Raw genomic sequence first — 13,095 nt, 5'->3', positions numbered from 1 at the left:
TAGTACATGAAGGAACATGTAATGAAAAAATGGCTAAAGATTACATGAGAATTATGATAAAGAGTTGCATACTACATTAAAGGACCTGGCTCATAAGGAGGATAAAGTGTGGATGCGGTGGATACATGCATACTACGTTAAAGGACAAAGCTTACAAGATATGGCTATTGATATTGGCTGCTAGGGACAAGGCACATCAGATCCCTACTTTGAATCAGACGAATTGAAGAGCCTCATTAAACAGATATATCTACATCTGTTGGGAGTTCATAATCGAGTAAAGTGGAGAGGCATGCTGTTTCACAATAATGAGGCAAGGCCCAAAGTTGTGTTAACCATATGGCTCCAATGCCATGGAAGGTTGCTAATAGTGGCTCAATGGGGAATTCAAGTAAACTCAAGTTGTGCATTTATGTATGGCAGTAGATGATCTGTTTGGTGAGTGTTCAGTGTGGATGAGATTACTGATATGGCTCCAGTTATCAGCCCAGTTCATGACAACAACTGATTATCAGGTTGATCCCACACACCAAAGGAAAATCGATGAATGCAAGGATAATTAAAATGCCATATGCTGAATATATCTATGTGTTATGGAAAGAGAGGAATAGTAGGATATTTGAAGACCAAACAAAGATCATTGAGCAACTTGCTAGGGAAGTACATGGAAAGTTGAGGACAAATATGCAGCAGCTTTCTTTCAGACATAGACCAATCATATATTGACCAGCTAGCTAGATATTAGTGTGTTGATTATGTACTGGGTATAGAGAGAGAAATTATATGGAATGACTTAGCTTATTTTGTAATTACTGTTCTTGGTGATTAATGAAATATTTTAATTATCGAGAAAAATAGAGAGTTACTTGCATAGTAAAGTGGATGTATGATAGTGAGATCGTAGCCTATGATTATTGAAATGAGTGAAAATTTCAAGAAATTAAGATTCAAATCTCAAGAGATATAAAAACGTTAGTTAACTTTTTTTTATCGTATTAAATTTTGATGGATACAATTACTCGTTATATATATGCCGGTGGACGCGGTCGAGTAACAAATACATTAGCAGCGGAGACAGTCCACATGTCATTCAACCACATACTTCTCTCCCCAGTTGTGTGGATTGCAATTTCCCCTCCGCCTCCTCCTCATATAAAAATCACGTGACCCACGATTCATCTCCCCACCGTTTATTATCTGACACGTGTCATTCAAATCATGGCATTTCCGTAAATAAACCCCACATTCAGGGTCAATATTTCATCCCGCCATCTCTGACTCTGTAAAACCCCAATTTCCCTTCCTTAGAGAAACCCTTTTTCTCTCGACGATGGCATTGCTCAGCCGTCTGAGAGCGGCGACGCAGCCACATATTATTCGGTCATCTCTTCGGTCTTACGGATCAGCTGCAGCTCAGATCGACTACGATTACGACGATGATTACGAATATTATGAAGAGACACGTGTACGCTCAGGGGTAATGGAGGAATCTGAAGGGTCAGTTCCACGAAGAGGAGTGCAGTGGGTGGTCATGGGCGATCCTATGGCTCAGAGACACGTGTACGCCCAATGGCTTTCGAAGCTTCTAGATGTTCCTCATATTTCTATGGGCTCACTTGTTCGTCAAGAACTTCACCCTCGTTCTTCTATCTATAAGCAGGTTTTAATTTCTTTTATTTCTGTTTGTTTTTTGCCTTAGTGAGCTCTTTAAAGGAAAAAATTGTTTTAGTTTAACTTGTATTATTTGACATATTATTTATCACTCTGTTTCAATTTATATGATGTTGTTTGATTTGACACGGTCGTTATGAAAAAAAAAGACTTCTGAAACTTATGTCTAAAACAGGTCATAATATTTGTATGATTATACATCATTTCGTTAAGAGTAAAATGAAAATTTTGATGTGACATTGTTTCTAAATGTAGAAAGATATTTTTTTTTTTTGGGGGGACAGATTAAGAAGGAAAGAGTATAAGATATTTGGGTCAGGGGAGTAATAGAAAGAAATGAGCCTGAATAGAGGGAATGAATACCAAAATTTTCAGATAATTGATCCATACTAGTCTGGAATTAGAGTATAAAGGCTTGTTTGAGCTGGTCTTGTTTCTCTTTTCATTGGGAATGGCTAATGAAAAGAAAATTTGTATTTTTAGTTGTTAACTGGTCTTATTTTGACATATAATTTAGTATAGAAAGAAATGAGCTCGAATGGAGGAAATGAAGGTGAAAGATCCATGTATTTGACTCATACTAGCTTATTTAAAGCATAAAAGATTGGTTAACTGGTCATATTTTCGATTATTAGTTTCTCTGTTTCAGCTTTATAAAAAAATAAACTTTCTCCAAAGAATGTCGATTTCAGAGCAGAGGGTCAAAACCATTTAATTTTTGGTGAGATTAAAACATCGATAAAGAATAAAATATACATAATCCGAAATGATGAGCTATAAGTCAGAATTTTTCAGTCGAAGTATTTGAACATAAGATTCTGTTTGGCTTCTCAAATAGTAGTAATTTGTCATGTAACAATTGAGTACAGGAGTACATTCTTTGTTTAAAGATAGTGGTGCATTACTCTTTCTTTTCTTTTTATTTGTTTCACCTAATAAAACCTCTCATTTTTTGTTATGAAGATAGCAGAGGCTGTAAATCAGGGAAAACTTGTTCCAGAAGACGTTATATTTGGTCTGTTGTCAAAGAGGCTAGAAGAAGGATTTTGCAGGGGTGAAAGTGGATTTATCTTGGACGGCATTCCTCGATCAAAGATTCAAGCTGTAAGTATAGCCTCTCTCTCTCTCTCTCTCTCTCTCTCTCTGTAGACTTAAATGGCATCTTCTTTTTTCTTGTTATCTTGGATTCTTCCATTTTCGTTTCACACTATTTTCCTTAAACATGCTTGTTGTTGCTCCTTCCATTTATCTTTCCCGAGCCGAGGGTCTACCGGAAACAGCCTCTCTGCCTTCTTAAAGGTAGGGGTAAGGTCCGCGTACACACTAACTACCCTTCTCAGACCCCATTTGTGGATTTCACTGGGTTTTTTTGTGTTGTTGTATTTTCCTTAAACAATTGAGTTTCTTGCTCAAGCTTCCAGCTAAAAGTTCATACTTCACATATTGATCGAACTTTGTAGTTTGTTTATGGTGGTGTTAATTACTTGATAAATAAATAAATAAACACTTTGAAAATTTAACCAGTACCTTATATATAAGTCGTATAGTCGCTTTCAGTTGTTCAAGTTTTGTTTTGAGATTTCGAATTAACTGGTATTAGTTTCAACACGTAGTTGGTTAACAAAATCACAATATTACTTGTGAAAGGTATGGAGGGAGTAATTGATGAGAAGAGCCGGTAAATGATTGCTGTTTGTTACTTTCTGAAATCCTGTTTCTGTATCTTGAGACGGATAGTGTTTGGGCCAAGATTATTCACTTTACAGTAATCTGCATTGTCTAATAATATTCAAGTGTATAAAATATTTATTTTTACTTATCTCAGATTTTGTTCAAAGAGGACTCTTTTTTATTGTATTTGTTATGATTCATCTGGAAACAATGTTGGAAATTACATACTCTTCTTGTTTATTCCTGCAGGAAATCCTGGACAAAACTGTGGACATAGATCTAGTTCTGAATCTTAAATGTGCCGAGGGTGAGATGTCAAAGAAAGACAAAAGTACTGGACTTTATTCACCTCTAGAATTCCTTCGCAGGACTTCTGGAATTAATATGAGTCTTCAGCCAGAGGGTGGTCATTTTAGGCCTTCAAATACCATGAATGATGTCTCGAGAAAGAAGCTGCATGTGCATGCAGAGCAGGTACCTATCTGATGTCCTGAAATTTTACAGATGGAAACACTAGAAAAATTTGATGTCATAATTTGAGACAAACAGAATTGTAGATTGCTTCTCTTAGCATTCTTGACGAATAGGATCATAGATCGCCTTTCTTAGCGTTCTTGATGTGTAAGTAAATACTATTGCCTACTGAATCACACAGATGCAAATGTGCTCGTAGATCATCTGCTTCAAATTCTCATTCTCGTAGCACTTCCTTTGAGGAAAATACAAATCAAAGATTGTTTGCTAGAAAGCCAGTATATGGAGTACCTGAATGTTCATTGAACAAACCATGCTGAAATAGTTTAAATGTCAATGCCATATTGTTCTTGACTCTGACATCTCTCGGTTCTCACCTGATCTTCTTCACGGGCTTTTACTTTGTTCGTGCTGATGTCTTAAACAAGTTAATGTCTCAAAGATGATTGCATCTATTACCAACAAAACAAAAAAAAAAAGATGATTGCATCTATCCTAAGCTATATTTATGTCAGTAACCTGAAGGTAGCGGTGCATGTGATCAACTTTTTAAAATACACTGTTTAATTTTCTTTTATCTATTAGAGCTATAAAACTAATTGCATTTGGTTCAAAATTTCCTCAGCTCTCATTTTATTGCTAGTCAGCATGCTAAATGTGGTTGTACAGAGTCATAACTCAGTATTTTCTCAGTTGAACTACAAAATCAACTAATGCACGTCATCATTCTGTTTTATGTAGATCAAACCGCTAGAAGAATACTACAGGAAACAGAGAAAGCTCCTTGATTTTCAAGTGGCTGGAGGACCTGGAGAAACATGGCAAGGCCTTTTGGCTGCTTTGCATCTTCAGCACAGGAATGCAGTTGGCTCTACACAGTTGAGTGCAGGATGCTAATCTGATTTGCTGCTGATCTTCATTCTTTTTGCGAGCATAGTAGGTATAGGAAATATGAGTGAACAAAGTCTTTAGTTTTGGGCGGGAATATGCGTAATTTTGTTTTCATTTTTGTTTAAAAGAGTGCAACCTAGTTTTATCTGCCTGAAGAGAGAAACATCAAGATGCGAGAGCATCAGACAAGCTTATAATACTCTATATATATAGATTCTACAAAGCTTATTTTTGGTGAATGCTTGTGTTGGTGTGTAATACTTTTAACCCCATGGAAATGCTACGTTTATTAGCTCGTGCTGTGGCACCCGTATGAATCTTGTGTTATGTTCTGCAAAGTTTGGCTATTTTTTCTATTAATGGAGCTGTAAAAAGCTGCGCATTGTACTTCAACAGTACTTGTTATATCATCCTGATGTTGATAATTGGAGTTTGGACTCTTAACATAAATGAGATTTCTTGCCATCTCACTGACACTGCTCATATCAAAATCCAACTTCAGTAATACCAGAAATTGAACCAACAGATGATTAAATTGTTTCTAAAAAAATTCGGGATTAAGTTTAAAAAAATTACTTGGGATTCTTGAATAATAAACAGGTCCTCAAGAATATTTTTAGTAAGTCTAGAATATAAATATTTCCTTCCTAACGGACAAGATTTTTGAGCTTGTTCATACGTAAGATATATTCTAGTTTTAAGGTAGAAAATTAGAAGGAATGCAGCAGTTGCGTTAGCTGAAAATATTTATTAACAGAACTAATAATTACTACAGATCAAATTATAATTCACTGTTTATCCATACCTCCCTAAGGAGTTGATACCTCACAGAATTTCCATCAACACTACCTTTCAATATCCTACTGGATTTTGCAAGTGGTGAAGTTTCAATGCCCTCAGAAATGATGAAGTTCATATCCATTTGATCGAGCTCATCATCGCTTGTGTATGACTTCTTGAGCACTGAAGATCCGCTTCGTCTCAGCTTAGAATGGCTACTAATGTCACCTAATAGACCATCCACTGAAACTGTTGAAGGTGGCTTATATGCTATAGGAGCTGTTGTGCATGGGTAGCTCATGACTGAATCTTCTTCCGCATCAAAAGGATCCTAACCAGGGAAAAATATCAGAAGCAGAATCTGATTTAAAAAGACTTGGTTCATTGTAATAGTAAAATGCTTAGCTCATCAACCCTACTCCAAGCTCTGAATGGAGAACTAATTTCAAAATCTACTTGGAAAAATGAACAAAGACATCTTAAGGGATGAGCTTAAACTCTAGCGTGGCAAAATGAACAAAGAGGCGAGCTTACCTCTGTGTTAAGAGCTTCAAGTACACATTCAGGTATTGGATCAGGGCAAAACTCATCCGCGACAAAAACATTAAGAACCCTTCTTATTATAATCGGACCAAATGTGGGACAGACCTGAGGATTAATGAGACAAGTAGCACCAAAAATAAGGGGAAAGAAAAATACAAAACACTCGGGCTGCGAAAAACATGATGCTTTCAAGGTTTTGAGGACAAACCTCTTTTCTTATTGTCCTACTTAACAGCATATCCTTTGGAAGCATCATAAGATCACTCAGTGCGTCGAGGAGATAGAAAGACTTGGAAGATGTATCATATTCTTCACTCTCATTGTCGTCATTATCTTCTCTATTTTCGTCTACTAGTGAGTTCCCAACAAGGTCAGTGAGCCATCTAGACCAATTCCCTATCTGCAATCAATGTGATTTAAAAATCATATATATATATATATATATATATATCAACGGATAAATACTATCTTAGAGTTTGCAGAATGTGACCTAAAAGAAAATTAAGATGGTGTAAAAATTGGTAAAAGAATGAGGGAAGAAAAATAACGGAGAGCGAAGGGTCGGATTTGGAAAACTGGGGAAAAGGAAGTCTAAATATTAGTATGGCACATCTGCTATGAACAAAAAAATGTTTGTTTTCTTGGGGTAATAGGGGAGAGAAGTGATGAAGGACAAAACTCCTGCTACAATGCATCACGGTAAGCAGTAGCCTAACAATCATATCTACATTATAAAACACTAACTGGAAAGGTTACAACCATGATACTCACCGCATTTTTCAGTTGTGCACCTGCCCCAAAGCTAGCTTTTCCAGCTGGAATGGGAAGCACCTCAGCATCACTGATAGGATCTGATATAGGATCTGAAGGCATCTCATCAGCAGACTCTCGAAGGATAGCGTTGAACATAGCCACATCCAATCTAACCACACATTGTTCCATTATCTGGTTTCAAGAACCATTTATTAGCGGCAAGATGGACCAAAATCTAGATCATTACAGTTTGGTCCACATCAAACCCATCCAAAGAAAGACAGGAGATGCTGGTTTAACATAAGCAAAACAACTTTTCCTCAGTACAAGGAAGTTCATGTTTGGTAGTCTTTCTTAACATATTACACTAATTAGTATATGAGCTAACAACTACTTAATTAGAAGACAAATTTTCCTGAGAAGTGAAACAAAGACAGAAAATAGCATGTTATGATTATGGAAGTAAGAGCATGTACAATATGGAAGGAAAGGTAGGCCAGGCCATACCGATTTAGAGAGCATATGCAAACAGCCACACTCATGTCCCGCAGCTCGAACAGGGCAAATCCTTTCACATGCATCTTTTAAAGCCTTCTTCCAAAGATCCAAGGAAAATTTTCCATCTTCAGCACCAAAACTAGACGTCCTACTGCAGACATTGTTTATCTCGGAACCCATGCTATTACAGATCGCTGTTGAAGCACCAGACTGCATATGTGGAATGAGAGTCTGAAGAAATAAATAAATGAATAAAAAAAAGTTGAGTTAGTTGATAGGTAGGTGATTCTTCAGGTTCAAAATCAATAAATGACATCTTTAAGATTCATTTTGTGCACCTGCCACCAAATAGATTCAATGATGCGGGAGAATATCCAAGCCTCTGTTTTCTTGAGTGCTCTTATAAATGTAACAGGGTCCTCCCAATTGCCTAAACTCTCACAAATATCATCTCTGACACCGTTGCTAGAGTGAGACTCCCACTTAAGTGGAGAAAATTTCTTCTTGTCCGCGACAACAGATTTTCCAAGCATAGTTTCAGTAGAAAGAGGTAGCTGCTGCTGCCCATGGAATTTGGTTATAGTTGCTCTCAGCACCACTGAATTTGATAGCCAGAAAGTTAACCTGTGCTCAGAAAAATAAGTGAATATTTAGAAGAAAAACAAATAACTGTCTTGTGCATGTAGCTTAACTTCCTTCCGCAAAAACTTAAAACTGAAAAGTACCTAGCAACATCATTTCCACATGCCTTGGCAACCAAATATATTCCAGAAATAGCACTTTTAGCAGCACTTCCTCTTTTCAATACGGAGTTTTCTTTACATGCATGTAGATAGAACCTAGACAGACGTCTTGCCGGAGAATGGACCTTATTTGCGGAACATCCATGCTCTGCAACAACTGAGTAAAGGCCAACTTCAATAGCTGCAGCTTCTCTCAATTCTCCTTCAAGCATCTTTACTCTTTGCTCCAACTTATGGATTTGGCTTTCCAAAAGAATGTTTGTTGTGTCTCTTGGACTCACTTTTTCTTTTCTCTCATTGCTTGAAAAACCTCGAGCACCTTTCGGAGTGTCTTGCACTAGAATCTGATTACTTCCGACAGATCCGTCACCTCTATTTGATTCTGGTGATGACCTGACTGACATCACATGCTTTACTATCTCACTATGGGAGGTACTACTCTTTGCTTCGGAACTGTCCCTGTAAGAAGAAATTGCATTAATTTCCATCAAGTCAAGTTTTATAGTATCCACTTCTGAATAGCAACTGATTAACTCATCCTTTTTGCATTGCCCTTCATCTTCCGAGCTTTCTTTTCCTTGTTCGTTCTCCTGGTGTTGCTTTCCATTGCGAAGAACACATTCTTGTCCATTTTCCTGATGATCCTCACTGTTTTCACCTTCAACAGAACCATTTTCAGTACCCGCATCTCTGGCATCATCCCACAGCCCATTTACAGATAGAGTTGACTTTTTCTCTTCCATCACACTATTGGAGAAAATACTAACTGTGCTCTCAAAGTTGCTACTCTCATCTGTGATACACGGAATTGGACAGGCTCTTTCAGCTGGATCTGAGTTCTGTCGACTGGATTTTTCACCAACACTTTTGCCATTGGCCGCTATTTGTTCCATGCATTGTACCTGTTTGTCCTGTTTGATTATCATGCAGGCATTCTGAGTCTCCTCATTTATATCACTCACATTAAATGTTGAATACTGAACGCTACTACAACCACCAATTTTCTTTGAGATCCAAGCCAGATCAGAGGACATATCAGTTGAGGAGTGCGACAAACTTCCTTGCAAACTAGATAGAGATTTTGTCTCAGGATTCTCGTCCACATCTGCAAGCCTTTCCTTGTAATCTAGAACATTTTCATCTTCATCTTGTCCAGCGCTACTTTTTACTCCCTCGGATATATCCTGCAATCATATGCCAGTTGGCTATCAAACAATCTAAGATTTTCATAATACTGGAAAGCAATGTAATACAACCACCAATCATGTTACAATGATGTAAAGTTTTACAGAGTGCGTTTTATTCAAAAATGCATGCCACGGAAATGGACATTGCATCTTCTATACATAGTATGTATTGAATGCAAATTTGCTGCAAAAGGACCTGTGTCATGCATTTTGGAAGTAACACAACGGAAGAATTACATTCAGATATGCAGAGGATACTGATAGAAAAGCATCACTATACCTCTTCTTGAGGTGGTGAACCATAGTTTGATTCGTTAGCTGAAGAAGAAACAGGCGCTGATAAATGCGAGGAAACATCATCATCATCATCATCAGTGTATGAAGCAAATTCAGCTTCATCAGCATATTCTTCACTCAGTAATCTAGAAAGAGAACCATTTCGGTCCATTGAAGCTTCTCTTTTTAACTTGTCCCTCAAAGATGACCTTACGCGACTCCTCTCACCTATCTGAATTTTCAGAAAAAGAAGAGGCTGTGCTGTGTTCCTATAAGTTCGCTTGCAGTTAATAGGGGGACATATGCTCAAACTCTCTCTAACAACACCATAATCTGCCAAGTCAACGATAGCAGTTCCTAAAAGTTGACCTTTTACGGTCTTATCACGCCGGGGTTCATACAAGTGGAATTCGATGCAATTCTTTTGGAAAGTGTTTCCATCTCCACCTTTAAGTGAAGTTTCCTTTAGAAGCGTCACAGGAAGTCTAAACGACTCATTGAATTCAATTCTTCCGTCACCAATACCAGAACCAGTTCCCGACGATGGAACAACTTGATTAGTAGATCCAGAGTGCTTATCTCCGTGTTCCCACTCGATTAAAACAGCACGGGGAGTTCTCAATGAATGCGAGGGTGGCCAAGGTTTAATCGCCTTAATATGGATTAGATATTCGACTTGAACTGAGGGGCTATTCCTAGTTCTGGCCTTCAGTCCCAAAACCATGATTTTAGTAACACAGATATAGAATGGTCATCAATTGAACAATATGAGCCTGCACAAAAATGAATAGCAAACACATCTTCAAGCTGTATTAAAGAGCAAAAGATTCCGAACTTAGTGTTCATTCTATCCTTTTCCCACATGCACATTGCAATTGAACCAAGTAGCATTCTCAAGTTAGTAGAACTTCTATAATTAAATGATTTCACATGTTCGAGCCGTGGAATCAGCCATTGATGCTTGCATATTGCATAAGGGTAGGCTGCCTACATCACACCCCCTTCGCGTGCGGCCTTTCCCCGGACCCTATGGGAACTCGGGATGCTTTGTGCACCGGGCTGCCCTTTTATACTTAGAAATTCGAGTTATTCGTTAACAATCCTTATGCTTGTACATGCTCTATGTCCAAGAAACGCCCCTTTCTCTTTCACAAGTCAGTTTCCAATGACTTCATAATTCTAACACTTGGATGCTTAAGTCAATTAACCAGAACACATTAAGTACTATACAAGATCTTAGAAAGGAAAAAAAAGGATTTGTTTTTTTGCAGGATAAGAAAATCAATCTAAGGAACGAAGAGCAAACGAAAAACTAGAAGGAACAAGATATCCTCAAGGCTAAAATACTTTGTCGCTACATAAACTGTTGTATGCGCAAACAAAGCCCCAAATTGGTAGCTGAAATGAAAATGAAACTACTTATAAGGTGTAGGGATAGTTTTAAATTGTATGAAGTCTTTTGGCGGACTATATCATACCACGTGTATCTTTGAGCCGGCTTAATCCGACAAACAATAAAAGCATAATGAACAGAGAGTGAACACCACAAGTAGCAGATTTGAAGACTAACAGAGGCAAATGAGAATAACCCAAGTTCTTATTAAGCAAATAAGACTAAACAGCTACTTCACAAATTCACAATGTTACATGAAATAATGACTAGAAATGATGTTAATAGTAGTAATATCAAGATTGAGAAAATGAGAAACTTTAGACTTACAAAGAACACAACACCAGAAAAATCAAAGGAATGTGAGAAAAAGGAAGGCCAAGATGGTTGTCTTTACAGAGTAAAAAGATGAATGATTAATCATTCATGAGCCCGTGAGAGACAATATGAGTAAAACAACCCAAGGTGGGGTGTTTTGAGTTCTCTGAGTCTGTGAGTGAGAAGTGCAGAGTGAGCAGAGAAAAGAATGTCTTTTTCCTATTGATAATGGGAATTAAATTAGTACTAATAAGTACTCCCTCTGTCCACTTAATGTGAGATAGTTATTAATTGGAGTCAAGTGAATGAAATTTGTTTGTGACTTATAATATTTTATATATAGTTTCTTTAAGTATTAAATATGTAAGTTTTATTTTAATAACATTGAAAGTTTTATGTCTATCGAAAATAATGGGGTAAGGTCCGCATATATATTATCGACCTTACTTGTAGAATTATATTGAATTTATTGTTATTGTTGTTGTTGAAAGTTTTATGCTTGAATTTACACCGAAAATTAAATAATTAGACCGTCGTACTTCGAATTATGTCACATAGATTAGGACATACGAAGCAGTGGCGGAGCCACCTTATAGGAAGGACACCCCTTCGCGAAAAAAATACATTATATAGGTAGGTAAAAATATAAATTATATGTATATATACTATATATTGACTCCCATTAATTTTTTGATATATTTACTTTTATATATTTTGACACTCCTTAACCAAAATTTTGGTTTCGCCAATGATACGAAGTACTAATAAATAGTAATAAAAAAATGGAAAAACCAAAGATAGAGTGAAGGAGAGTAGGTGGGTGTCGTGTTCTTTAACTACTTTATTCATTTGGGTTTTAACATTAAATGGCTTTTTACGTTTGTCCAAAAGTCGAAGCTGTATTCGCAATAACAAATAATCTACTAACAATTACTCTTTATGTTTCATATTATATATCGTGTTTCTTTTTAACACGCCCCTTAAAAAATATTAATTAGAAAAAGGATTAGATTATTCTATCCTTATTTATGTCTTAAAATATAATCTCTCTTCATTGAATATTTATTCTATTTATGTGTTATCTCTATCTTCAATAATAATTATTATTAAGGGTAAAAAAGAAAAAAAATAATCCATTTTGTCCTGAACTTTTAAAATGACAAATAATTTAAGATAACTATTTTTAATAATCATGATTATTAATATGAGACGGAGGGAGTAACAGAGTTCGGTCTACTTCCGGTTAAAGCTAACTCCAAGTGTCGATTTGGAAGTTGGAGATATCAAGCCGAAATATCTGTTCATGAATTACTATTTTTAGTATTTACAGATATATTGAACTTAGTATTTACAAATATGAGTTTAATTACAAGTATTTGTAGTTATTAAGCATCAATAAGGGTGTACATAAGTCGGGTTGGTTCGGATTTTTTAATTACCAAATCAAATTAATGGTGTCGGATTTTTTAATTTATAAACCAAACCAAACCAATAAAGTCATGTTTTCAATCTCGGTTTTCCTCGAGTTTTTTGATTTTTTTCGATTTTTCAAATTTTTTTTCGGTAAAGTTTTAATAGCACAAAATATGTAGCTTGTGCTCCAAATATTTATTTTAGTCATAGTAGGATACAACTATATAATGTATTTTCCATGAAAATAAAATAATAATATGAGATGAGTCATAACATTGTATTAAAATATTCAACAACATAGATAATAAAACCGCACAAAGAAAATATAACTAATTAATACACCATAATAAAAATTAACATAATCTAAAAATACTATATAGGTCGTGCTAAAATAAGTACAACTAATAAGTACTATTAATTTTAATATTAAGCATAAAAAAAAGAAGATAAACTAGATTATACGTTTTCATTATAAATCAGTGCAAAA

General features: G+C 36.0%; 2 protein-coding genes across 3 annotated transcripts; one reads left to right on the top strand and one right to left on the bottom strand.

Annotated features, from left to right (window-relative positions):
- Nucleotides 1-1,275: 1,275 nt before the first annotated feature.
- Nucleotides 1,276-4,946, top strand: LOC107804652 (putative adenylate kinase 7, mitochondrial). Its single transcript, XM_016628571.2, has 4 exons — nt 1,276-1,660; nt 2,635-2,775; nt 3,592-3,816; nt 4,558-4,946. Exons 1-4 carry the CDS (start codon nt 1,331-1,333, stop codon nt 4,711-4,713), a joined length of 852 nt encoding a protein of 283 aa, XP_016484057.1. The 5' UTR covers nt 1,276-1,330; the 3' UTR covers nt 4,714-4,946.
- Nucleotides 4,947-5,435: 489 nt separating this feature from the next.
- Nucleotides 5,436-11,459, bottom strand: LOC107804653 (uncharacterized). 2 transcript variants are annotated; one of them, XM_016628574.2, is made up of 10 exons: nt 11,208-11,459; nt 9,492-10,260; nt 8,559-9,208; nt 8,007-8,483; nt 7,620-7,905; nt 7,291-7,512; nt 6,802-6,975; nt 6,239-6,430; nt 6,022-6,135; nt 5,436-5,818 (listed from the first exon to the last, which is right to left on the bottom strand). In XM_016628574.2, exons 2-10 carry the CDS (start codon nt 10,209-10,211, stop codon nt 5,489-5,491), a joined length of 3,165 nt encoding a protein of 1,054 aa, XP_016484060.2. In that variant the 5' UTR covers nt 10,212-10,260; nt 11,208-11,459; the 3' UTR covers nt 5,436-5,488. The 2 variants fall into 2 exon arrangements, with proteins under 2 accessions (XP_016484060.2, XP_016484059.2); XM_016628573.2 differs by having other exon boundaries at nt 8,007-9,208.
- Between the last annotated feature and the right edge of the window lie 1,636 nt (nt 11,460-13,095).

Source organism: Nicotiana tabacum, chromosome 14 (genome assembly GCF_000715075.1).
Source record: "Nicotiana tabacum cultivar K326 chromosome 14, ASM71507v2, whole genome shotgun sequence".
NCBI lineage: Eukaryota > Viridiplantae > Streptophyta > Magnoliopsida > Solanales > Solanaceae > Nicotiana > Nicotiana tabacum.
The sequence above is the reverse complement of the archived record's forward strand: the minus strand, read 5'-3'. Positions and strand labels throughout refer to the sequence as shown.

What these genes read in the sequence shown, in the direction of transcription:
- LOC107804652 (XM_016628571.2), top strand. Translation starts at nt 1,331, where the DNA reads ATGGCATTGCTCAGCCGTCTGAGAGCGGCGACGCAGCCACATATTATT. An exon ending in GTTCTTCTATCTATAAGCAG is followed by an intron (nt 1,661 to 2,634) that starts GTTTTAATTTCT and finishes TTTGTTATGAAG; the next exon opens with ATAGCAGAGGCTGTAAATCA. An exon ending in CTCGATCAAAGATTCAAGCT is followed by an intron (nt 2,776 to 3,591) that starts GTAAGTATAGCC and finishes TTATTCCTGCAG; the next exon opens with GAAATCCTGGACAAAACTGT.
- LOC107804653 (XM_016628573.2), bottom strand. Translation starts at nt 10,211, where the DNA reads ATGGTTTTGGGACTGAAGGCCAGAACTAGGAATAGCCCCTCAGTTCAA. An exon ending in GTTCACCACCTCAAGAAGAG is followed by an intron (nt 9,209 to 9,491) that starts GTATAGTGATGC and finishes ATATGATTGCAG; the next exon opens with GATATATCCGAGGGAGTAAA. An exon ending in TGTGGAAATGATGTTGCTAG is followed by an intron (nt 7,906 to 8,006) that starts GTACTTTTCAGT and finishes TTCTGAGCACAG; the next exon opens with GTTAACTTTCTGGCTATCAA.